The 27,057-nt window shown below is 35.4% G+C and overlaps 3 protein-coding genes across 5 annotated transcripts in view; 1 reads left to right on the top strand and 2 right to left on the bottom strand.

Annotated features, from left to right (window-relative positions):
* LOC121383660 (axonemal dynein light chain domain-containing protein 1-like) overlaps window positions 1-2,030 on the bottom strand; it is a 42,585-nt gene extending 40,555 nt beyond the window's left edge. Inside the window, exon 1 of the mRNA XM_041513754.1 lies at window positions 1,956-2,030. The gene's annotated coding sequence lies outside the window, so the exon portion shown is untranslated. The remainder of the gene's footprint in view (window positions 1-1,955) is intronic.
* An 18-nt stretch (window positions 2,031-2,048) lies between these two features.
* LOC121382824 (surfeit locus protein 2-like) lies at window positions 2,049-12,417 on the top strand. The gene is made up of 6 exons (XM_041512449.1): window positions 2,049-2,166; window positions 7,203-7,360; window positions 9,085-9,188; window positions 11,001-11,150; window positions 11,652-11,833; window positions 12,323-12,417. Exons 1-6 carry the CDS (start codon window positions 2,065-2,067, stop codon window positions 12,377-12,379), a joined length of 753 nt encoding a protein of 250 aa, XP_041368383.1. The 5' UTR covers window positions 2,049-2,064; the 3' UTR covers window positions 12,380-12,417.
* A 2,963-nt stretch (window positions 12,418-15,380) lies between these two features.
* LOC121384649 (serine/threonine-protein phosphatase 1 regulatory subunit 10-like) overlaps window positions 15,381-27,057 on the bottom strand; it is a 40,470-nt gene continuing 28,793 nt past the window's right edge. For all 3 annotated transcript variants that reach the window (XM_041515125.1, XM_041515126.1, XM_041515127.1), the window contains 12 exons: window positions 26,726-26,907; window positions 25,924-26,110; window positions 25,096-25,281; window positions 24,202-24,266; window positions 23,754-23,807; window positions 23,128-23,255; window positions 22,687-22,762; window positions 20,670-20,975; window positions 19,357-19,435; window positions 18,486-18,668; window positions 17,057-17,248; window positions 15,381-16,678 (listed from right to left, as the gene is read on the bottom strand). In XM_041515125.1, the coding sequence (XP_041371059.1) occupies window positions 16,578-16,678; window positions 17,057-17,248; window positions 18,486-18,668; window positions 19,357-19,435; window positions 20,670-20,975; window positions 22,687-22,762; window positions 23,128-23,255; window positions 23,754-23,807; window positions 24,202-24,266; window positions 25,096-25,281; window positions 25,924-26,110; window positions 26,726-26,907 (1,739 nt within the window). In that variant the 3' untranslated portion in view covers window positions 15,381-16,577. The remainder of the gene's footprint in view (window positions 16,679-17,056; window positions 17,249-18,485; window positions 18,669-19,356; window positions 19,436-20,669; window positions 20,976-22,686; window positions 22,763-23,127; window positions 23,256-23,753; window positions 23,808-24,201; window positions 24,267-25,095; window positions 25,282-25,923; window positions 26,111-26,725; window positions 26,908-27,057) is intronic.

A 27,057-nucleotide genomic window follows, 5' to 3' on the forward strand; every position in this document is an offset into this window, starting at 1 on the left:
GATTTATTTGGTTAATAAAGTACATTTATTCATTGATTTATCCTATATCCATTGATTTTTACATGTCAGACATTGCGATCTATATTGTGTATTTATATTTACAGATAAAAATAATATTATAATTTTGTTTATTTCCAATGTCATTTACTCAAGCCATATACACGAAATACGTACAGGCCTTAGATAATATACAGACAATGTATTCACATTAAAGGGACTTACCCTAGTTTCAGCCCATGAAAATGCACACTAAGTTTAGTTAATCTACAAACCTGTAACACATTTGGATAAAGTTACAACTGAGTGAAACATGAGTTTGTGACTTTGAAATGGTGAAATACCCTCTAAAAATAGAATAAAACTTGACTCCATAACTGTTACTTCTCAGACGCACGCGCGTTTTTAAAAATATGAGAAATGCATTTTGTGATATTAAAAACACCAGGATCACCAAAAACACTTCGAATGTACGGAAATGGATAACATAAACAATAAAATCTTAGTAAAGTATGATTTCATTTATCAAAAACGGCTCTAATAGTAAAAATATACCTTAGTGTTTAAAAACTAGGGTATGTCCCTTTAATAATTAATTTATGAACAGTCACACTGCATACTACTGATGTGCTGTGGTTTCTTATTAAATATACTACATACCCAGCTGAGGTTCAAACACTGAGTACTGTATGTTGATTTCCCCTAGCTTCAGCTGACAGAAAGTAAACAGCTGATAAGGCATTAATATCCAAAGTCAGAAAATTATCTAATTAATATTTGGTAATGACTAATGAATAAAGAGAAGAAAAAAATACTTCAAAACTATAATAAATATATATAATTAAATTTTCTTTGTGTCTATACACTTTACAGCAATCTGATTGGTCCAGAGGTGCTTACTTTTTTTCATTCATATCTCGATGAACTGAAAAAATTTAAGCCAAGCCTACTACACACCCCCCCCCCCCCCACACACACCACTGACTCGCACTACTTTTGTGCAACAAGCCGGATTATTCAGGCAACCATATTTTGATATTTTGAAGAAAATACACGTGAAAGCTACAAAAGCAATAAAAGTGTATACGATAAATTGATGGAAAATGCTATAGCAGAGTAGACATGTAGATCTATACGTATTGATGTAAAAAAACACACCCAAAAAAAACCCAAACTCTTCACTAATCATGATATGAGACTCGGTCGGTGGCCAAAGAAATTATATAGAAAACTTCACGCCTGTAACTTACTTGTAAGCGATGTTCTACAGATGTTGGCAATAATTAAACGGTTCCACCGAAAGCATAAATGTTAGACACGTTCCCTTCATTCACTTTCATAAAATATAAACTAAACACGAATAGGACAATTCCTTCCAATATAACGAAATGATCCTTAAAAATGTACAGCAGAAATGGTTTTAGGACGAAACGACCCGGATTCCTCAGTTGTGCTTGGTTGAGCTCGTAAATAGGACCTTCGGTCACATCTGGTTATCAAGCTAAGTAGTATATAATAGTAGTTGGAATAATTATGTACAGTTTAGATTAGCAAGGTTTCTGCCAGAAGGTATGCTGAAATATTGCAAATTAATGGATATATTTTTTATGTTTTTTTTTTTTTTTTTAAAGTGAACTACTGTTTAATATCTGGCAACGTTCATAAAAAGCAATGTCAATTTTAAAACATTTCGTACCTATATCCAGCTAGCAGGGCAGTTATGGTATTGTTTTTACTATGCACCCTCAAATTATTTTCTGGCAGAAAGTCTGAAATTTTTTCAAACGTTTCATATATATAGGCCTACAGTTTGACACGAAATTGGATCATGCTTGGAAATAGGTTAAGTAATAACATAAACCAAGTAATACTGGAAACGTGTACTGAATATATAATCAATAACTAGTTATATATTTAAAATAAAATCACAAAAATAAACACAATAAAATAATGTCTACCAATGATTCCATTTAGAATCAAACCATTTTACTCTTTCTACTTCGTAATTCGTTTTTTGTTGCCAAGGAAAGCGGAAGCGGAAGTAGGTTAATAATCAAAATAACCAAAATGGCAGCCACCGTTGCGGGACACGTGAAATGTCCACCAAAAGATGTCCAAAAATTGTTGACAAGGTACCCAGTTTTGGTGTTCCAAGAAGAAACTAACAAGGTAAGCTAACGACGTTTCCATTAAACCATTAACATAAAAGAGTTGTATTTTTCAAAGGGAGCTATTTCATTTCAAACAGTAATCTGAGTAAATGACTGAATCATCATTATCATGGTCCGCGGGCGGTGACTGGTGTGGGGGAGGTTAAAAGAATTGTCAGAATCAATTTTTTTTAAAGTGACTTTTCCAGCAAATAAACATGGGCACGACTTCCGATCGTTCCAGCATTCAGTATATTCAGTGTTGGGTTAGGCCCCCCCCCCAAAAAAATCGTTTGTTTCCGGTCACCCGACCGACCATAAATTTTGCCACAGACCCTGAACCTTTTTTTTTCTTCTGCTGGGGTGGGGTACTTACAACACATTTATAAATGATACTAAATGAGTAGTGTCGCACTGTGGCGAGTAACATTTTAAGCTTGGCTAGTAAATTTTGTTTGTCCACTAGCCAAAGAAGAGTAAGTTATAAAACCGAGTGTAGAACACTGTTAATAACACATGCTCTTATTAGGTACCACGGTAATTGGTGACACACGAGATTGCATGACAGTACGGTAACGTGTGTGGCGATTAAACGACTTTTATTACAAACTGCTAAATACTGTAGGCCTATAGAGAAAAATATATCGTATTATCGTAACTCCAGTCATCTCATACATTGTAGGTTTATTTTCCAAAAACAACAACGTGCGATCTCAACAAAACAAGGATTTTTCGATACCACATGCACAAACTACAAGTCATCGCGGGTTTTTTTTGCATGCAAAGGTGAAGGTCATTTGAAGAAGACGTGGTACAATTTTCGTTGTTGGCTACTGCTTAGGCCTAGTACCCAGAATTTGTTAATAATAATATACACGGGTGTAGCTTGTAGGAAGATACCAAAAAGTGGGGTGGGTGGGTACACACACGTATAAAATTAATATATAAACCATCGATGCTGCTACAAAGTACCCCCTACCCCGCTTCCTACGCCAGTGATGTAGAAAGGCCTATCAACTGCTGAGCATGGGTAATAATTAAATAAACGGAATATTCAAGAATAACCACAAACATTAAACAGTTCACATTTATTTTAGTGTTTCATTTAATTGGGAATAAATTAATTTGGGTGATTTTAGCATGGGTCCGTTCAATAGGCTAATAAACATTAAAACTATAAGTCCGTCCCACAGGGAACGCCTTAGACCGAGTACTCTGTAAGAGAGAAGACGGACATTTGAACATAAACACGCTTTAATTATTTATGTCCAAATGTCCGTCTAGCTCTCTTACAGTCAGAGTACTCGGGCTGGGAACGTCTTTTTTATTACTATGAAATTTACTACAAATTATTCATTTCTAAGCCGATTGATTTGTAAATTGCACACAAAATTAGTATTGTTTTGTTATTTCCAATACAACTTACAAGTTGGACAAATCTGTGAAGTTTTTGTGCAGTCATCTACTGACTGGATAAATCTGTGAACTTTTTGTGCAAACATCTATTGACCAACTTGGACAAATTTGTGCAGTCATCCTCTGACAAAACTGGACAAAGCTGTGAAGTTTCTGTGCAGTCATCTACTGACTTTTATTGGTGAAAGGAATAGTTTGAACTTTTTTTGTTTTCCTGTCTTTTGAAAATGGCATGTGAAACTTAAAACTGACATTGACAGTGAAATTGTTTTTATTTCTCTCTGGCTGCAAAGAGTAAACTAAGATTTTTCAGACAGCTTGCCTTCATGTCTTTCATCTAGAGACTGAGTTTTTCTCTGGCAAACACATTTAAGGTAGGGTAACCTTTGAACTAAAAAAAAAAAAAAAAATCAAAAAAAAAAAAATCCTACCTACCTACTCTACTTTTTTTGGCCATGTTACCTAAAACAAACTTCTTCTTTTTTTTGGCCTTAGGGTTAGTGATAGTATTAGCATGCGGAAGTCTTCACTAATTGTGACTAAACATGACAGTTCATCTTCCTGTGCATCTTATAATATTAGTTATTAGTAATGCTTATATTTTAAAATAACTCAAAACCTTTTGTTTGAAATGCATGACATTGTATATTTATCTATTAGAAGTACAGTAAACCAGTCATGATTTCTGAACCAGAAATGTAGTCTACACCATGCTTGGTGCATCGTTGATTATGTAGCAGGACAACATATTGTAATCATGTTGTAATGCAAAACCGGTTGCATACAGTTCATCCACTAATTGGTCATAATTCAGGGTTGTTTTGGGATGTCAGACATGTCGTTTTCTAATGATTCCATAGGTGTTTTACTACTAGACTGGTATAGGCATTTTACAAACGTGACTCCTGAAATACAGAAGATCTTTAGTACTCTTTACATTTGATAACATCTCCGCAGACAGTGTATGGTGTTCTGGTGAATACAAATTAACACCACAGAATCTAACAACAATCTTTTGTGCCATTCCAACTTCAAACTAGTACCAATCACTCAAAGATGTCGATTTTCTAAGAGTCGTAACTTCACATTGATGACAATCAGATACCACCAAAAGTATTTTCTGAATGATGAGAAGCCATACAATCATTTTGCTGTCCAATGATAAGAAAATTAACGTCAAACAGGAGCATGTGACCCAAAATGCGCATACGGCAAGCTGTTTGAATAAAGCATGAATAGCATGTGCAACTGACACCTCTGGAATATTGCAAGGAATGGTTACACAATCTTTTTCAGAAATTTCTATGACCAAACTTCAAGTACCAGTAAATGCACTGCTGTACATACATTCATTTTGTGCACAGAGCAGATTTTAACAACTCGATTGGTAGGTGTAACCCACTACACCCACTTCTCTCTCAATAACCATTAACCACAAACCCAGTGTCCTGGACAGACAGTCCAGATTGCCGAGGTGTGTGCCCAGGACAGTGTGCTTGAACCTTAATTGGATATAAGCATGGAAATAAGTTGGAATGAATGAATGAAAGGGAACAGTACATACTGTGTCTTTTGATGCACCAGTGATAGGCACTGATTTCACTCGGAAGTGGAATTTATCATATATTAAATATATTTCTTACACACCCATTGGTGAGAACATTATGCATTATATTTGGTTACACATGGTTGTTAACACACGTACGTTAACAATTTCAAGACATACAACTGTCTGCTCCTAGATGATGACCAGGTCACCAATGCCATATATCCAATGAAAAACTACACAATGGAAATCGATTAGACTGACATATAGTTAACCTGACATTCATGTGTCTGTGACGCATAAGTCAGCTGTGTAAAATAGCAACTGCTGTAAATAACTTTTAGTCAAAAAAGATGTTAAAATTTGCTTAAAACTTGGTTTTTGAGGATATGTAAGAAATAGAATAATACATTCGTGTCTGTTAGATACCATTTATCTCACAACTCATTGTTTAAAAATGTATCAAATTCGCTTTCGTTTGTTAGATACATTTTAAAACACTGCATGAGATAAATAGTATCTAACAGCCACTCATGTATTATTCTCTATGTAATAATTCTACTTATCATATAATATCTTACATTTTCAGTGCAATCAAAGTATGTGATATTTTTCAGATCACAAACTTTAAGAATTTGATAACTTTGCAGATTAGATGTAAATTAGTCGAGGTCTCGGCACTAGGTTTATTGACATTTAAGCAAATGTACTTGGGTGACACTCCATGATTGACGTATGCATTCATAGTCATCAAATAAAAACATTTCAATGGCAATTTGACACTGAAAGCTATCCAGCGTTCAGAAAACAAAAAACGTTAGGCATAACTTTATTTTGATGTAAGGACATCTAAAATGACGTCATTTGAGTTTGACGTCATTTCCATTCAAAAATACACCGCGCCACATATTCTTACGTCATTTGAATATTTAGTAATGGCAGACTGGAATTAAAGTTGCATGTACAGTTTACAAAAACACGTTGTATTAAGCTTGAGCTTATATGATAAAGAGATTATTACCCTCGTGTATTTCGGTATCGTCAATATCATATATTAGGAATAAAAATAATGTATTATACAATTTTTATTCCTAATATATGATATATTGACGATACCGAAAAACACTGGTAATAACCTCTATGTATTAAAATGAAGAATTTGGCAAAGAGATTGAGCAGGTGAGACCCCAACACTTCACCCACCACCCACCACCCCACTTCAATTTTTTTTTAAATGTCTAATGAATCAATATCTCACATCCAGTTAGTATTTTTAGTTACACAAAATGTTTAGACGATTCTTGACAAAAACATATTTTTTAAATGCAAATCAGATATTTGTATCTTGTGGAAATTATTTACATCTAGATATAAGGTGTAATACATCCTATACAACATGTATATATGATAATATCTCTCTGTTTAACATTTAATACAGTAATTTTTACTTCTTTATATTTTAGCTCTTTTATATGGTTCCTTTTATGGCAGATGAAACTGTTACATAGAAAGTATTATTAAAACAATATAGATATATGACATTGTTATTGACGAAGGGTTGGTTAATTTATAAACTGTGGGCATGTTGATTAAATCAGAATTATAATAAAATAGGTAAGAATTGATATCAGGAGATGGGTGCAAAGCAGGGTTAACTCTGGGTGAGCAAAACAATTCACCAAATTATCTTCAAATGTGCAAAATCCACTGTTATTTTTCAACAAAATCCACTGTTATTTTTCAACAAAATCCACAGTTATTTTTCAACAAAATCCACTGTTATTTTTCAACAAAATCCACAGTTATTTTTCAACAAAATACCAAGTATTACATGAAATGTTTTCGCCAAATCAAAATAAAATTTGCCAATTGTTCCTGAAATTCGCAGTTGGCGAGAGGCAGAGCTAGCCGTTGGTTTTGTGGCAAGTTGACCTGGGCCTAATTCAGCCAGACCAAGCAAAAAAAACATCTGCTAAACTGGTTTGTGTGCTTCACGTTAAAGCAAATGGCCACGTCAGGAACCAATTAAATAGTTTGCGAACTTTGGCGAAACGTTTGCTGGCTGATTTTTAATGTATCTTGACACATTTCAGGTGAAATGTTCTCTTAGTGGCCATCAAATGCCATGCAAAGCTGATGCGATCCTCAGTTATGTCAGTGGTAAGAAGTTCTTGAAGCTCTACAAAGATAAAGAATTCGGCTATGAGAAGTACGAACCACATGTCGTTCCAAGCAAAAAAAGAAGACAAGAGTAGGTGATTTTGATGATATTTATAAAGGATATAGTGTAGTGTGTTTGAAGGACACGGGTGAACTTGAATTTGGCACTCATCCAAAAGAGTAAAGTTTGACAGTAAATGTCTTTTAACAGGGCTTCTAAAATGTTTATAAAATCCACTAGCCATGGGATCAGTGATTTAAAAATTTACTAGCCACAATTAAAAATTCACTAGCCCTACTTTACTTTAAGTTAGTACAGTTTTACTAAATAATAGTAATAATGGGATATGTCACCTAAAGAGGGAGATACATGTAGAGCTTAAAAACACTAAGATTGGGGGTGGGGTCAGGATATTCATATTTACAAAACAGACTTAACTGCAACATTTGACTAAATAATTCTCTAGCCATTGGGCATGACAATAGTATTTATTTACTAGCCCAACATTGAATATCACTAGCCATGGGAGCGGGGCTACCATAATCTAGAAGCCCTGCTTGTAAACTCTGATCCGAGTTAGGATTCATCATTGCGGAATGTTTTGAAATGTATGTAGGTAGCATTTTGTTTTATGATTTTTATGTTGGTATTGCTAGTTTTATAACAGAGTTCTTTCTGGCTCTGGAAATTAGTTAACAAGATTTCATTCTAGGAATATTCATCTAATTTGTTATTACATTCTGTAATGTCATTCTCATAATGACTGGAATTGGGACATATTGTTTTAACTTTACCGTGTTAGATTTCTACAAATTTACTATCTATATCTGCGTAGGGAAATTCAACTAAAAGAAGAAGGAAAGAAATGTTTTCTTTAATGATGAACTCAAAACATTTCATTTATGGTTATATGGTTAAGGACCACACAGATATTGAGAGAGGAAACCTGCTGTCGCAACTTCATGGGCTTCTCTTTTCGATTAGCAACAATGGCTGCAATGGATCTTTTATATGCACCATCCCACAGACAGGATAGTACATACCACAGCCTTTGTTACACCAGTTGTGGAGCACTGGCTGGAACAAGAAATAGCCCAAAGGGCCTACCGATGTGAATCGATCCCAGATCGATCGCACATCAGGCATGTCCCGCCCTTCAGCTAAAAGAGTAAATAAGTGTTGTTGTTTTTTTGGAGGGGGAAGACAACAATACAAACAAAGGCCTTTTGCCAGAATAATTTGAGGGTACATAATAAAAATAAAACATAATAACAGAACATTTTCTTCAGTATTGCGTCGCGATTCGCTACACAATTTTCAGATATCTCTATGCAATTTTAAAATATTAAATAGTAGTTGCTAATCAATTTTCAACTGACTAAAAACATTGCTAATCAAGATTTTGAAAATAAAATGTTCCCTGTGTCAGTGTTCGTACTAGGTGGTTATGGGTTTGAAATCTTTTGAGATGTTAGGGTAGATATTTTACGCTTTGTACCCTGTGCCAGAAACCCTGAAACAGCAGAAAAGGACTACATTGTATATCTGGAGTGAAACCAAACAAGTTTTGTGTAGATGTGGTATTTACATATTTGTCTATAACCTCTTTTGTCATCTGTCCTGAGTCAAGTGATATATTGGAGAAATTATTTGGTCTAAAATAACTTGGTATATTCCTGTACATTGTCTTGTAACTTCCTGAAATTTCAAATTAATTATTAATTTAAATTCTATATTCCACTAAATAGAGGTGGCTTTGTGTTTACAAATTGATCTACAGTGAGTAAAAATGCATGTTTTTGTCTCTTCAACAGGCATTTGTTGTTCTGTAAATTAACATTACGACACATTAACAAGACTCCACGGGATGTGGAACGACATGTTAGTGGCAAGAAGTACAAGAGGGCACTAGAGAGATGTGAGTATAAAACACGTTTTACGACTATATTCTTTGCTTTTGACCAAACTTTTGCATTTGTCCTAGAAAACATGTTTTTGTCTGTCCACTTTAGATACAGATGTTATTCCGTATGTACATGGATGTCGGAATAATTGCAAGGAATGAAGCAAGAAACTCTGTTCTCCACTTGCTGGTGCTAGTTCAGTTTTCACCTTGGTTACTTTGGTTTGTTTTGTTGATGCTACATTTTTCACACCGATAATAAGACTGGCTATCAACAATGAAGATTACTGTATTAGGTCACGATAAAACAATGAAGATTACTGTATTAGGTCACGATAAAACAATGAAGATTACTGTATTAGGTCACGATAAAACAATGGAGATTACTGTATTAGGTCACGATAAAACAATGGAGATTACTGTATTAGGTCACGATAAAACAATGGAGATTACTGTATTAGGTCACGATAAAACAATGAAGATTACTGTATTAGGTCACGATAAAACAATGGAGATTACTGTATTAGGTCACGATAAAACAATGGAGATTACTGTATTAGGTCACGATAAAACAATGAAGATTACTGTATTAGGTCACGATAAAACAATTAAGATTACTGTATTAGGTCACGATAAAACAATGAAGATTACTGTATTAGGTCACGATAAAACACTGATGAGCTTGTGATGGAAGGAAAGGTAGGAAATGTTTGATTTAACGACGTACTCAACACATTTTATTGACAGTTTTATTACTCACCAGTGTAAGATATTGCTCATGTCATAACAATCACTCAGTATCTAACTAGTGTAATATTGACGTGACATGAGTATGACACAGATAGATCACTTGCTGACCCAATTCGTAGAAAAATACCGTGTAGTAGGTCTCGACATCTGTTTACTTCTTCATTGCTGCAGCTTGTTTGTAGTTGATTTGTAATAAATAAAATACTAAACTAGCTTGCCTGTCATACCATTTTTATGAAACTTGTATACAGTGTTGGTAGCTGACTCGCTTTCGCTCACCAGATACCAAAACTGTTCACTCATTTCATAAAAATGGTATGACAGGCAAGCTTGTTTAGTATTCTATATATATGGCGTCAGACATGGTTACGGATCACACAGATATAGAGGAAACCCGCTGTCACCACTTCATGGGCTACTCTTTCCGATTAACTGCAAGGAATCTTTTATATGCACCATCCCACAGATAGAATAGTACATATTACGGCATTTGTTACACCAGTTGTGGAGCACTGGCTGGAACGAAAAATAGCCCAATGGGGCCACCGACGGGTATCGATCCTAAACCAACCGCGCATCAAGCGAGCATTTTACCACTGGGCTACGCCCTACTCCTAGCTTGTGATGGATACTAGCTGTGTTCGACAAGAATGTGCGATCGATCAGTTGTGCCATATAATTGTTACCCTTGGTTGACTGGTATTGGTAAGTTGGGGGGGGGGGAAATAAGATCAGAATTCATTTGACTTGCTTATAATTGAAGTTTGCAGTTTCACATTATTAGAATTTTGTGGTAATTCAAAGTGTATTTTGGTTCCCATTATTGCAGGTATTAAAATGTCATAGTAAATGAGAAGTGTATTTTGACTCTCATTTATACCCCAACATACTGAGCAGCTTTGAATTTTCTTGCTACAGAAGATGCAAAGATCAAATGGTTGACTTTTGAACTTTTAATTAAGACTATTTTATGCACATTTATGTTGCAGTTCTTCACACTAGTAACTATTTAACACTGATATATTTTTGCCTTTTATATTGATGCTTTTATTTTAAAAACTTTTTTTTTAATTTCAGGGCGTAAGTGTCAGGAGACTGGTGAAAAGTTCAAACCACTTGGTCATAGAAAAAAACTAGAACCAAGAGATGAATCTGATAAAGTTCCAGAATTTTTGAATTCTGATGAAGAAAAGCAATCAGATTCTGATTTGTCAGACTTGTATCCAGGTAAACATCACAAATTTAATAACCCCCCCCCCCCCCCCACACACACACACACACCACCACCACCACCACCACACCTGAGCATAAGTCTTCGAGACATTGGAGCAGGGTTGGTAAAAATGATGAGTAATAGATACACCTTGTCACAATGTATACATGTTTGTATTATTAAATAATTAAAGATGTATACAGATATACAATATTTTCAATGTTGGATTTATGTTTTCTTTCACCAGTGACTTCATATTATTAGCATGCTCACCTTGTTGGTAGTCATCTGCTAATTTTCATGCTGATTGACTGAAGAATAAGCTACCATTTTAAAATAATTTACCATGAAATAGTCCGTTAATAGTAAAAAATTGTGACTTTTGGCCCTACCACATTTTTTATTAACCTGTGTTTCTTTGGGAAATTTGTACAGTATTCAAAAATGTTTTTAATAGCTTCAATTCGTCTTTAAAACCTGCTGCGAATGTCCCTAATGTTTTATATGTTTTTAAGCTGAAGACTTTGAAAGTCCAGGTGATGAAGAAATAGAAATAGACTCTGATTCAGACGACCAGGATAGCGTTACGAATGTGGCTAATGGAGGTGGTCTTTTAAAAGACGTGGAGAGCAGTGAAGATGAAAACCTCAAGGTGGAAACGAAGGGTCATTCTAAGTCAAAGAAAGCAAAACCTTCTGTAAGCATTTCGTTAGGCATTAAAGTCACAAACCCTAGTTTGAGCCTGTGAAAAATGGACACTAAGTTTAGTTAATCTACAAACCAGCAACACGTTTGGATACAGTTATAACAGAGAGAAGCTAAAGTCTGTGATGTTTAAATGGGGAAATGCTGTCTAAAAATAGACTATAGCTTATCTTGATATCCATTACTTCTCAGACAAACGTGTATTTTTAGAATTATGAAAAATGCATTTTGGGGTATTGCAAAAACCTAGATGACCAGAACCACTTCAGGTGTATGAAAATTAATTTTCTAAATAATAAAATGTAAGTACTTCTAATTTAAATGATAAAAAAAACGGTTTTGACAGTGAAAAATATGTTGTAGTGTTTAATAGGAGTTACCATGATAGTAGCTAGTTTTATTATTTTTTAAATACATTTATGAAAACAAGATGAAATTAAATATGTGCACATCTAATTACATGTACATTGTTTATTTTCAGAGGAAAATTATGAAGGAAAGACCCAACAAGAACAAAAAGAAACCAAGACTATTGTGACCAGTTCACAGCATATAATTAAATACATTTGAAGTGAATTGTGTTTTTTTCTAATCAATGTATGTGATTTTAAATTTCAAGTTAATATGCATTTTGTTTTCTAATGACACTGCTAAAGTACATTGATTAATTAATTAATCCTCAGCTATTGAATGTCAAATATTTAGTAATTATGACATGGAATCCATTAGTAGCAAGGGATCCATTATAAGCACTTCCCACAGACAGGACAGCACATATCACAGCCTTCTGTATACCAGACGTTGGGCACTGGTTGGTACAGAAAACCCTCAGTCGAAGAATGTTCAATTGTACAATGAATGCACTTAAGATCTGTGATCTCAAAAGCCAGCAGCTTTTTAAAAATATATATTCACTGGACATCATACAGGCACAGGAACTCCAGCCAAATTTCTAGGATTTTGTCCTCTTGATAAGATACTGGTTTCACTAACAACATGAAACTGTCGCCATGTTTAAATTGTGTGATCGTGGTTCATGTTTCCTTTGGTCCAGGTGGTAATTCAGCTCGGCTAATAGCCTAGGTAACCTGCACATTGTGAGATTTTTGTCATTCCTGGCCGAAAATACTTCATGGATGATTTATATTTCCAATTTATGTACAAACTAAACTTCTTACCTGTTGGTGAGAACATGCGTTATTTTTTATAACACATAGGTTGTTTACACACGTATGTGTGTTAACAATTTCAAGACATGACTGGCAGCTCCTAGGTGATGACCAGATCACCAGTGAAACATCCAATGGAAAACAACACTGTGGAAATAGATTACACTGTGACGTATAGTTAACCCGACAATCATGTGTCTGTGACAGAAGTTGGCTACAAGTGCAATGGCTGTAAATAACGTTTAGTCCATAAAGATGTTAAAATTTGCTTAAAACCTGGTTTTTGAGGATATATAAGAAATAGAATAATACATTCGTGTCCATTGGATACCATTTATCTCACAACTCATTTAAAAACATAAAACTCACTTTCACTCGTTAGATACATTTTAAAACAACTCGTGAGATGAATGGTATCTAACGGCCTCTTATGTATTATTCTCTATTTAATCCATACCTGTGGTATCGCACTATTGTTTTAGCTGTAGATTACGTGTGAAGAATCTACATCAGGGCTTTGAACCCACAACTGATGAAACTTGTAAATTATAATCAAGTACAGTGCTTTAGCCCACAAGGTCAAAGATTTTCATCATTGAATGAATGCACAATTTAAGCCATATAAACTATAACATGATACTAGTGATAATACTGAATTCTGATGGAAGACTATGAAGATCGAAACCAGAGACATGTTTAGTATGTGCATCATACTTAATGTTAGCTATCCACTGCTGAGGATTTACTAGTTGGACCGTTCATATTAGGTTCAAAATGATCGTGTTATTTTTATACACCCATCTATGGGTAGTATTATGGTATGACGTCCGTCCATCTGTTAACTTTTTCTTGTCCAGACCACATCTTGTATACAGGACCATCAAACCTTACATGTAGGAACAATTTGGGATGGTGGTGTGTTGCGTACTATTACTAGGTCACTGTAACCTGTCCAGACCATATCTTGCATACATGACCATCAAACCTCACATGTAGGAATAACTTGGGATGGTGGTGTGTCATGTACTATTACTAGGTCACTGTGACACTAAGAACAACATGGGATGGTAGTTGGTCCAAAATAAACTGTTCATTTATCACATTGCAAAAATTTCACATTAGAATTGAATCATACCCGCAACATATTCATTGATGTAGATATGGTTTTCCATCACTCCTGATGGGTGCATCATGTACCTCACTGGTACTTTTGTTGGTTATTAGTTTTGTAAAGTACTCCATGCCAATTTAACAAATATTTTCATTTTAAAATGTATAATAAAAGTTAATTTGGCAGTCATGTTAAAACATTTAATAATGGATAAATTGGAAAATGCAGACAAAAGTGTGGATTCAGAGCTAGCTTGGCACGCACCAAATTCACCACTTGTGAATTTCTAAAACAATTGGCAAGTTTTATTGCAATTTGGCGAAATATTTCATGTAATTATTGATATTTTGTTAAAAAATGTCGTTTCTGCAATTTTTAAAGTTTAATAGAAAATTTGGCGAAATTGTTTTCTGACCGAGCTAGCCCTGGGATTAGTGTAAAATAATCATCTTGTACTTGCAGCACTTGTAAATTATTCTTCTAAAATCCACTGCATCATATCTACCCCTCAGAAGAGTACTTGTTAATGCTTACAAGAAGGAAGGAAGCAAGGAAATGTTTTATTTAACGATGCACTCAACACATTTTATTTTCGGTTATATGGTTAAGAACCACACAAATATCGAGGGAGCAAACCAGCTGTTACCACTTCATGAGCTACTCTTTTTGACTAGCAGCAAGGGATCTTTTATATGCACCATCCCAGACAGGATAGCACATACCACAGCCTTTGATGGGGATCGATCCCAGACCGTGCGTCAAGCGAGCGCTTTACCACTAGGCTATGTCTCACCCCTCTTACAAGAATTCAAGGTTTGAACACATTCACTGATGGAAATAACCGGTAAGATGTGTAATGTGGTAATTGGCCTCCCAAAAAGAAAAGAAACGTGCTGTTGCCATATCAGTTATTTGAATAACAGCAAAAGGTCTTTTATATACACACACAACAGACATTACAGTACACAAAATATCAATTAATGTAAGAATTGTGGAACACGAGGGGTGGGGAATCCAAATGGGGGTTTATCCACCGAGAACTAGTGCCATTATCTTTCATTTCATCCCTCTGTGATTACGTAAATGTGTTCTGAATAAGTATAAATGTCGGAAGCACCGACATTTTGTAATAAACTGGAATATACATTCCCTTTCTCCATACACCCTATTGTCTTGTCTTGTCTTGAAACAATTTCCAGTCTGAAGAATCAACTCTGTAATAAACCTAGCTATGTATAACAAACACAAACTAAATGTTCTTAAAAAATAGATATTTTTATTGAGCTCAATTCATTTGAGTAGTGTATCAAAATGATTTTTATGTAAACAAATGATGTATAGACAGCATTTTCACTACTTACACCGACTTATACAAATTCTCATGCACACCAAACAGCTTATACCATCAAACAACTACAAATAACAAACAAATCAACAATCAAAATCAGACATGGAAATGACTTCAAATATGTCGACAGGAAACTCTCTTTATGTTTACGAACACACTGTATAATGATATAATCTTCCTGCATATGCTGTGGTTATGAATAGATTTGTCACTAGTACACTAAGACTGTATGAAAACAGGTCAGTGACTGTTATATATTCACATACTGACAAGACCACAACAAATACTGAATATTCATAACTGATCGGAAGCATTTTTTTTTCGTAAGATGTTTCTTGTAACGTTCACATTTCTGTACGATTCACAACACTCATTTTGACTAAAACTAGCTTCATTCGCTATCCTGAATTGCTGAGTGGTAATTGTATCTTTGTGAAGGTATAATGTCAACAACACAATCTTTATGCATACTGGCCTGTTTAGCATCACAGTTCCTGTATTAGTTGAACATTTGGCGATACATCCATTGATAAAAATGTATAAATAAACTGGTATATCTGTAGAGTACAAGTTCACAGTTTTCCAAATTATCTGGGTTTTGGGTAGGTTTCCATAATTATGCAATGCGATGTAAACCACTGGACATGTTCGTCACTTAAATATGATCAGGTCAGACACCAAATGGTTCCACAATGGCATCTTACAATATTTGTCTTCCCTCTTTTTCTGCATGGCCAGTATTCCAACTCTCGTATCTCAAAGGCCATGAACAGGATATCACAAGAACAGCACACTCCACAGGGAAAGTGTATTTCAAACGTTTATTTAACCAGACACAATGTTTCATAGAAACATCTATCTGATTTATTCATATACAGGAAGAACAGATTTTACTTTTGATGCCATCTAGTTGCCCATCGTTCCGTCTTTGTACGAAGTTGTACATTGCTGAACCTTTCATTTTAGTAGCTAGCACTTATTTTGACATCATTCAGGACACCCTCGGAGCATGATGTACCAGTCAACACATCTTCACCCACCTCGAGATGTACAAGCAACAGATTTGCACTGCCAAGCCCTACAATTAGGTGTTAAAAATTGAGATTTTTCATGGTGGCGGTCCATCAGGCTGAGGATGTAAATAACCACAAGAGTTTCCAAACCGACATTTCTTCTTGGCCATGAAGTGACGACAAACAGGAGGTATACCTGAAAGTGAATACAACTTGCTGATTAGAAAAACAGTTAGGTCACAAGATGACTCGACTACAGTAAGTGCGTTGTTAAATAAAACATTTCCTTCCTTCCTTCAACTACAGTAATAACAATGGGAAGGGAGGATTCAATTCTAGGCCTACTTTTTCAAAGACAATCTTAGATTAGTGCCTGAATGTTTGCAGTAACACCACATGGGCTACTCCTTTACACATGGGCTACTCCTTTACAGTGTTAAATGAATGATGTTACCTCTTCCCTGTCCACCTCGACTATCACCAAACACATTTTAATTATAAGATTGTGTTATGAGCAGTAACACACTGGCACCACATGGGCTACTCTTTTATAGTTTTAAATGAATGATGTTACCTCTTCCTCGTCCACCTCGACTGTCACCTCTTCCTCTCATCATGCGGGGTGGGGGACCGCGCGGTCCACCCATTGGAGGTCCGGAAGGGCCTCTCATTGGGAAGCCTGGTCCAGGCATTCTCATTGGCCCTTGTGGTCCACCCATAATGTTCTCACCCCACTGGTCATCTCCTGGTCCAAACTGATTAGGACCTGTAAACATGAAAATAATATGTACAGTTTGCTTCATTCTGTCAATGCTGGACATAGTAAATACAAACCTAATGAAAACTGGATTATGCTTATTGGATTATGATTATGTATACCCCTCAAAGTTTGCTACAGATCACCTAAGAGTTTGACATTAATTGCTAAATAATACAAAAGTGCAACAGGTAAACATTTAATGAATGCAATTAAATTGCAAATATTGGCCCATTTAGAGGAAAGGAAGAAATGTTTCATTTAACGACACACTCAACACATTTTATTTACGATTATATGGCATCGGAAGGCCCATTTAGAGAGTGGGAAAATACACTACAAGAATGAACACTTCCCTAAAAACTATTTTTGGCAATTGCATGTGAAGACCAGTATAGAACAACAATGAAATGTCTCCAACTGATGTACTACGATGTCCTCATTGGATGCTGCTCCCAAAAGGTTTTTGAACTTGTATTTGTGGAAGATAATTCCATTCCTCCAAAAGTGCAATCCTAGGACTTGCAAGGACAATAGCTGGACCTCAAGCATTTTCAATTGGATTGAGGTCTGGAGACTGAGCTGGCCATTCCATTTGCACATTGGTTTCCTGTTGAAGATGGTCATCAACAATTCTAGCTTATGCAGATGTGTATTGTCCATCAGGATGAAACTAGGACTTGAAGCACCTGTGTATCGTTAAAGGTAGGGATCCAGTATTTCATTCCAGTAATGGACACATCTGTCAGTGTTCCCCCGAGCATGACATCGAGATTAGTTTTACCAGCCTAGCCGATCCAGACCATTACTTACCCACCAACACAGTGGACATATTCTGACATGACTGTCAGTAGTCTAACAATGTCTGCATTCAAATCTAACTTTTCCCATGATCACAAATATGTGATCCTCAGCAAACTTTGAAGGGTATACATTATGTATAACATAAGTGGTCTATTTACAAGCTAGATCAGACAGTATCAAGATAATTCCCAGGAAACCTCATCTGAAAGACACCATTTCCCCCAAATGAACTTATCAACAGGAGATTTTAAATAATGGTCAAAATTCAATTCATATCATCCCAAAACATCCAATATTTGCTGATAACCACAAATAGAAAGTCCCACCCAACAAAAAACCTCACACTTAACACAACCACCCCCCCCCCCCCCCCACAATACACCAACAACCACTCCAGTCTTACTCCAAGATGACCAATATAAGCTCTGCTATTAATCCATACCTTGAAGTGGGAAACATGGACGAGGTCCAGGGGGACCTTGTAGTCCTTGTGGGGGTCCCGGCATCATGGGATGGAAACCGGGTGGAGCATTGCCGAGGAGACCAGGTCGTGACGGCATACCTCCTAGCGGCACCATGCCTGCATGCTGGGGTCCTCCAGGCTGGAAGTATCCATGGAGGTATTCTGCAAACAGAGCACAACTACTGTGAGTAACGGTATCAACAGAACAGAATATCATTGCTGCATGGTCAACAAAAATATGTCATGTACCAATATCATGGTTGAAAGTTTATATTAAAGCAAATGGCAGACTTGGGAATATTCTTCCAAATACTGCTCTTCTGTCTCATGATACATGCAAGCTCTTGGTTACCAATTTTCTCAGCTACCATTAGATAAGTAACTTGTTTGTATCCAACATAAAATGGCTAGCATAATATGAATGGTCTGTGCATGTCCAAAAGAATGCAGCCAATCTGTTATAAGTTCCATACATAATTAGGCTCTTGTTTAACAAAAATTTGCACATTTTAAAAAAATAGAAGAAAGAATTCTGCAGAGTTAAATGTCTCGACTACCATAAACGATATTTGGTATTGCATCCATAGATGTTCATCTTATGTTTAAAAAAATAATAATAAAAAAATAAAAATTCTTAACATGCACAAACAATAATACTCTAATCCATCTATAAGCCAAGTTTTACTGGTCACAGAATTGTAGCTTGTGAGAACTGGAGCTAAACACAAAGACTTAATGCTAGAGCTACACAATGGAAGTTGACACGGTCGCTGAAAAAATAAGATATTTAATTTTCACCTTCTGACTTTGTCAAAGCAAGACAAAAGCTCATGCATTAGTTTCATCTTACCTGGCAGCTGATTTTTGAACGGTTCCAGTGCGTGCCTCAATTTATCCATCAGCTCTGTAGCTTTACTATCTTGTCCAGCCTGTAGACAATAAAAGTATTCGTCAGTTCAAAGAAATTATAAGAACAAAGTCATGATGACTCATATGTCAAATGCTAAATAGTGAACAAACATCATAATTACAACATAGTTGGTGGGTTTTTTTAAAGTAGGCAGGAAGTATTACGGTAGTCCAACACTTGGGCCTGTGCTTATAAAACTTGAGTCTAGACTCAAATCTTTGAAGTCAATCACATACAGTTTGTATGGTGTTAATGTCTCAGACTCTATTAGTCTTTGGGTCTAGACTTTAAACGTTTTATAAGCATATGGTCACATGAATTCCTTCAATATTTTGTAATACATTCCATAACCCCATTTCATTTCGAGCATATTACACAATTACAATACCTTCATTAGTAGCGTAAAACTCTTTCAAACAAGTAAAATGTTTACCTTGCTCCAGTATCACATTAATAAACAAAGAAAGAAATGTTTTATTTAACGACGCACTCAACATTTTATTTACGGTTATATGGCGTCAGACATATGGTTAAGGACCACATAGATTTTGAGAGGAAACCCGCTGTCGCCACTAAATGGGCTACTCTTCCGATTAGCAGCAAGGGATCTTTTATTTGCGCTTCCCACAGGCAGGATAGCACAAACCATGGGACTTTTGTTGAACCAGTTATGGATCACTGGTTGGTGCAAGTGGTTTACACCTACCCATTAAGGGTTTGGAGTCAGTATCGACTGGGATCCGAACCCAGTACCTACCAGCCTGTAGACCGGTGGCCTGCCACGACGCCGGTCATTAATAAACAAGTCAGATGTGCAGTTTCATGACTATCACTTGGTAAAAATGTATATCAACTATTAAAGCAATACATGGAAGTTATAAGCAAGTACTTTTCAAAGAAGGGGTTGGACATAGTCCGGTGGTAAAGTGCTTGCCTGAAGTCAGTTGGTCTGACTCTGGGATTGATCCCTATCGGTGGGCTCAATAGGCTATTTCTCAATCCAACCAGTGCACCACGACTGGTATATTCAAAGGCTGTGATATGTGCTGTTCTGTCTGTGGGATGGTGAATATAAAAAAAATCCCTCGCTACTAATGGAAAAAATGCCGTGGGTTTCCTCTCTAAGACTGTCAAAATTACCAAATGTATGATATCTAGTAGCTGATGATTAAAAAATCAATGTGCTCTAGTGATGTGGTTAAACAAAACAACCTATAACCGTTTTTCAAATAACTGTTTAACAAACTACTGACCATTAAGGTGTGTAAGATGTGCTGAACGTTGGCTAGTGTGTTGTTGGCCAGACTCTGGGGAGATTCTCCTGGGGCTTGTGCAATCTGGAACGATGCCAAGACACCGGCAACCTCTGGAGGAAGTTCGAAACTGCCATTTGCGTTGGCAATCGGAGCATGAGGATTAAACTCGGGGTCATATGGTAGAGACATCGGATCAATTGGCACATTCTGTAGATTGACTGGTGGCGGTAAAGGATGCAACATCACTGGTGCAGATTTCACGTTGTCATAGGTGTGAACAAACTCCTCACCTGAATTACTTTCCTATAAAAAAAATGAGAGATATTGTTCAGTAATGTCATAGCAAAAACACATCATAAATTCAATTAATTTATACAACCATATGGCACAACTAAAACATTGTAATTTACTCAACATGGCAAAATACATTGAAAAATCATAAAATGGTCAAAATAAGTTGATTTATATAGATATTCTTTCTACATTCTGAATTTTTATACAGTACTTCTATTCAAATATTGTTTTGTTTTATGCTGGTATATAATTTTCCATATCTTAGGAATTGGAAGGGTTAGGTTTCATATCTGTCTTTCTATTCATCTGTCCAAACATATAGTTTTTCAGGGATTGATTCATTTTTAACAGTTATAGTCTTTGAACCTAGGAGATATGAACATTTCTTGAGCCCGGTAGGGGACATGTTCTGCTTTAGCAGTACTCTCAGAATGTTTGTTGTTTGCAACACTTTAAACCTTTTTAAACAAATACAAGATGGTGTTTCCATAGTCTCTTCCAGTTAAGACTGTCAGGGGACTAAAAATAGCATTACATTAAAATTTCATTCCATTGCCTAGCACAGGTCTTGTTCTTAGTTTTTTCAAATTAACCTTCTAAAAGAGTTTGGGAATGAGAGACTTCTTCAGTGTAAAGTTAAAATACACTTTATGGTCAGATATCGATTCAGCTTGTGGTGCTACCTTTAAAAAGTCTTGTATTGATTTGTAAATTTTCAAAGCTTTGAAAAGTCTTAATAATGGTACCTTTTCTGTGCAATGTTTTAAAATGATCTTAAATTTTATTTAGCCAGTATAATTAAAAAAAGGTATTTTGTTTTTGCAGGACTGTAATGTCGCTAAAATTTGCTAATTATTTATTGTTTAGAATGTGCCTAAAATTCCAGCAGTCATTTCTTGAAATAAACTGTAGTTAGTAGTTATGTGGCATTTTTCAGGATAAACAGAATTCTGAAATTTCAACCAGAAGGCAAAATAGGATGAATGGATCAGTCAATTCATTTGGAAGTTTAGTAGGACCCATTTAGTTTCTATGATATGAAATCCTGTTAGATGTTATGCAATTAAAATGATACCAGTAAGATTTAACGCCATAAGAAATACAATAAACATAATTAGATACATATTTGTTTCATTTTGGTATTATTTGTTACAGTATGCAGTCGCCTGAGAAAAATTTGATGAAACATGCATTGGGAACCTGATTGATGAACCTGATCACGTATTAGTTACAGGAAAACACCAAGATGTAACCGATATAAGATATTTAGAGGGCTTAGTACATGCAACATATTTAATCAATATGACCACAAACTGACTTTTCATTTTTAATCTAAAAATTTAAAAAATAATCAACTGAATGTTCCCAGTGCTATTCATGTCCAACTACCCACATTTATAGGTACAGTATTGATATAAATTCATATGTGCCTGTACACCTATTAACATAAAAACAAACAAACACCCACAGCCACCCATAAAAAAATGCATATCCTATAGCTTTCTCATATATAATGATAGAAAGTTATCATTAATGTGAAGTCAGAATTTCCAGAAGTGTGACTGATGGAATGTGTGGTCGAGTTAAAACTGATTTAAATATTGTATTACTACTTAGGGAAAATTATGAAGTAAGAGGTTTAATAAAAAATATATAAAAAAATAATAATGCCCGAAACAGAGGAATATTTATATGTTGTTGGATGAATAAATGAACTCACATCTTCAAGTGGGATGATTTTTGGCTGGGATGGTTCAATCGGTTCTGGCTCTGGTTCAGCAGGAGCGTCTGGAAGCCTGGAAACAAAAAATAAATAAATAATAATAACAGTAAATTTTAAAATGAATCACAAATTTCAAAACAATTATATTGATACTTAGTCTCAAGAAGCCCAAAGGTGCCTTTGTTTTGTTAGTAGGCAATGATATTACAAAGCTGTAATACAAAATGTTTACATTAACTGATTTTATTGAAAATCTCATTTCGTTTTATTAATTATTTGCAATAACCAAACTCAGTACCACAAAACAAGAGTTGTACTGCATCGTTCGTTTGGTGGGGGTTTTCCAGTTCTGTAACTACAATCGAGTTGAAAACTTGTGACTACGAAACAGAGACAACATCTTGTCTAGTACATATTTTAAGCAAGGATATTACTTACATGGTTTTGGTGAAAAATATTGCCTGAAGGACTTTCTGTTCCCTGGCTTTCTGGATATCTTTTTCAATGCTGTTAGCACCTCTATCTACCAGACCACCAACCACATCCAGCGGAGGAGGACGCCGCCACTACAATATAAATAACACTTATAGTACAGTACAGTGCAAGAAATATGACATTAAACAGTTTACAATGTTTTGGGTTTGGGGATTATTTTTGTTTCTTAAAATGAAATATAATCACATCAATAAATTCAGAATGGATCTTTCTTAACCTGCTTGAAAAATAGATGAATTTGGTTTTTGTCTTTATCAGGATAATAGACTTCATTAAATTAGAATCCTAGCAACATGTGAATATGTAATGCTTGATTCTGATAACACTTCAAACTTAAACTCTTAGTTTAAACGGCACATAAAGTATACCACTTTGTAAATACTTAACAGCAAGAACTCCATGCACAATGTTTAAATACTAATATGCATGATGATGAATTCCACAATAAATACTTTTAGAGACAAAATACAATATGCAATATATTGTTAAAAAGTGAAACTGATGAATATTGTAACATGTTTACACAATTTTATTACGTCACAAGGAATCCTCTCTGGCATTTTACATACCTGCATCATTTCCACCATGTTGTCATTGATCAACCGTTTCGCAGTCTCCATTGCCTATAATGATACAACAATTAATACAGTCAACATTTATTTTATCAAGACAAAAACGAAACGTTAGTGTCGGAATTGTTCATTTCTTCAAATAATTAAGTGTGATGAATGACATCCCAATATACCAATTTCTTCAGCATGTTACATACAAACAAATAAAATAATCAATGCAATATGGCTACTATATAAAGGCATGTTACTAAAGATAAACCTTTATTTGAGCATCCCCCATAATAACTGTCATTAAGCTTTAAGTACTAAACATGACATCATATTACCCCAAATCTGGCATCCCTAAATTTCCAATTAACATAAATGTTGTTTGAACGTACATGTCAGATTAATTGATTCAATGCGGTCTAGTAAAATATCAGTTAAAATGAAATAAATTTCATACCTTTTTATCCAAGTGGGCTTCTTGCTTTTTCATTTCATTGAAGTTTTTGGGCCTGTTAACATTTTCTACAAATAAGATAAAAAGTTACATGTACTACTGAACAAAAATGCCACAAAGTAAATTTATTCGATGTTGCTAACAATTGCATCCATAGATGTTATCTCAATACATATTAAAAAATTTTTAATTAATTAATAATAAAAATCCAAATTCAAATAAAATTTCAAAATTCACCCCCCCCTCCCCTCCCCTCCCCCAACATGCATTATGATGAACATCTATAGGTGCAACTATAAACCTTGTTTCACTGACACAGGACTTTATAGTTTTATGAGAAATGAAGCTAAATGCGAAACTTTAATGTTGAGCTGAACACAAAAGTTAAGAGACCATCGTCCCTGCTGCTGGTAAAGTAATATTTACTTTCTACTCGGTAAAGGCGAAACAATAAACACGTTTAAACCCCATTTAAATAAATCTTCATGGCAGCTAACATTCAAGAAAAGCTTTTATTAAAAAGTTAACATATTTTGGGGCACATTTTTGAATTTAGCATGGCCATACAAAACAGTAATATTTCATTATGCAAAATTTAAAGACTGTTCTGAGAAACATTTGCTTGATTATTTTGGTCGTGACTAACTGAACATACAACAATGGTTACATGCTATTGGTGATAACAATAGTTAGTTAGTATGCATATTACTGCAATTTTCTACTAAATGTAATTATCTGTAAACTGCATAATGGCAAGATATATCAAAAGTATTTTCAGCTGATCCTACAATTTAAGCTCATTTTTTAATGTCTGATAATATACCGACCTCACTAACATTTTATGTCGCTAATATGCCACCTTTTTGGATTTCACTAAATTTAAGTAATTGTTTATACCTCTCTCAGTTTCATCCAGCTCAAAGTAAAAGGTTTGCTTCAATTGGGCATCAGCTGCCCAAGACACAGTCTTTTTTGGCTTTTTCCGCTTTGTTGCTCCTGTGGTTAGGACCCCTTTTGGCTCTGATGAGGACACGCTTTCAGAATTGTTCTCTTCTTCAGTTTTGACCGCCGGCTCTGTGTTATCTGTTAAATAACAAACAAACTCATCAACAAAACAGTAGAGCAAAAACGAACTTAAGTTAACGTAACTACCAGTAGAGATCTGTTCAGTTTCGGACTTAAAAATTGACAAACCCGCTGATTTCCATGCTTGAGATGTTAATGGTTTGTTGTCATTGGTTAGAAACAGAGAAGTGCTATTAGAACTCATTCTAGTTTGGAGCTGATATTGAGAAGCGAACCTAGCACCTTTCCGCCTGGGGAGTGCGGGGTGTAGTCCAGTGGTAAAGTGCTCAGTCTGGGATCGATCCACGTCGGTGGGCCCATTGTGCTATTTCTTGTTCCAGCCAGTGCACCACGACTGGTATATCAAAGGTCATGGTATGTGTTATCCTGTCTGGGATAGTGCATATAAAAGATCCCTTGCTACTAATGGAAAAATGTAGTGGGTTTCCTCTCTAAGACTATGTCGAAATCACCAAATGTTTGACATCCAATAGCCAATGATTAATAAATCAATGTGCTCTAGTGGTGTTGTTAAACAAAACAAACTTTTCTGTCAGCCTGAAGAGAAATGACGAACAGCTAAGCCACTAAATGGGCAGATGAAGAAAAATCTTCATATTTAATATGCTTCAACTCTGAATAGAACCAATAATGGCATACCTTTGTCTTCAGTGGTGTCTTTATTTTCTTTATCCATTTCTTGTTCCTGTTCATCACTACCTTTTGTCACTGTTGATGTGGTGCTGCCATTCTCAGATGTATCCATGTCTTCTGTGGGAGACGTGCTTTCCACCTCGGCCTTCTCCTCGGGTTTTTCTTCAGATGTTTCTAGAGTATCTTGATAAAACTGAAAAATATACATCGAACATTGATATTAATTCAATTAATAGCCAAGAAAGTGTTTTATGTAAAGAAAAAGTTGATCATTATCTGCTGTACTTTATTTAATTTGTTATTACCATTAGTATAAATGTCTTATGACAGAAAAAGAACCCGAGTATGCTATTATTAAAGCGAGTACTAAATGTTTTTAACATCCTAAAATATATGAAACTGAAAATGCACAAATTAAAAACATAACGCCCCCCCCCCCCAAATCCCCCTAAAAAAAAACCCATACAATTCTAATAGGATAAATAAGATCATAACCTATTTTTAAAGTTTTGTTTTTGTTTAACACCACCACTAGAGCACATTAATCATCTGCTCTTTTTTTTCCATTAGTAGCAACAGATCTTTTATATGCACCATCCCACAGATATGATGACACATACCACAGCCTTTGATATACCAGTCATGGTGTACTGGGCGGAACAAGAAATAGCCCAATGACCCACCGATGGGGATCGATCCCAGACTAACCGCACATCAGGCATGCATTTTACCACTGGGCTACGTCCCGGCTCGAAACCTATTTTGAAACAAAATGCAGTAAATGTACTTCTGTTTAAAAGTTACTTACAGATGGAACTGATGGAAGTTTGTGTGCCATTGCTGTCGTTGGTGATAATGGAGTTGATGGAGTAGGTGGTGTTCCTGGTTTTCCGGGCGATGCCTTTTTCTTTCTCTTCATACTACCGAATGAAACGGGCTTTGTCAGACTGTCCATAAAACCACTACTTTCTTGGATTTCATGAGCTGGTTCTAGGAATATAATAAAAGATACAGCTGTAGACATTTACAAAACTAATGCTTGCATTTGTATTTGAAACCAATGGTTGGTTGTTGTTTTTTATCACAAAAACAATAACCTGGGCACATATTTTCTTAGTTATCTTAGCACTACGAAATAAT

Source organism: Gigantopelta aegis, chromosome 10 (assembly GCF_016097555.1).
Source record: "Gigantopelta aegis isolate Gae_Host chromosome 10, Gae_host_genome, whole genome shotgun sequence".
Lineage (NCBI taxonomy): Eukaryota > Metazoa > Mollusca > Gastropoda > Neomphalida > Peltospiridae > Gigantopelta > Gigantopelta aegis.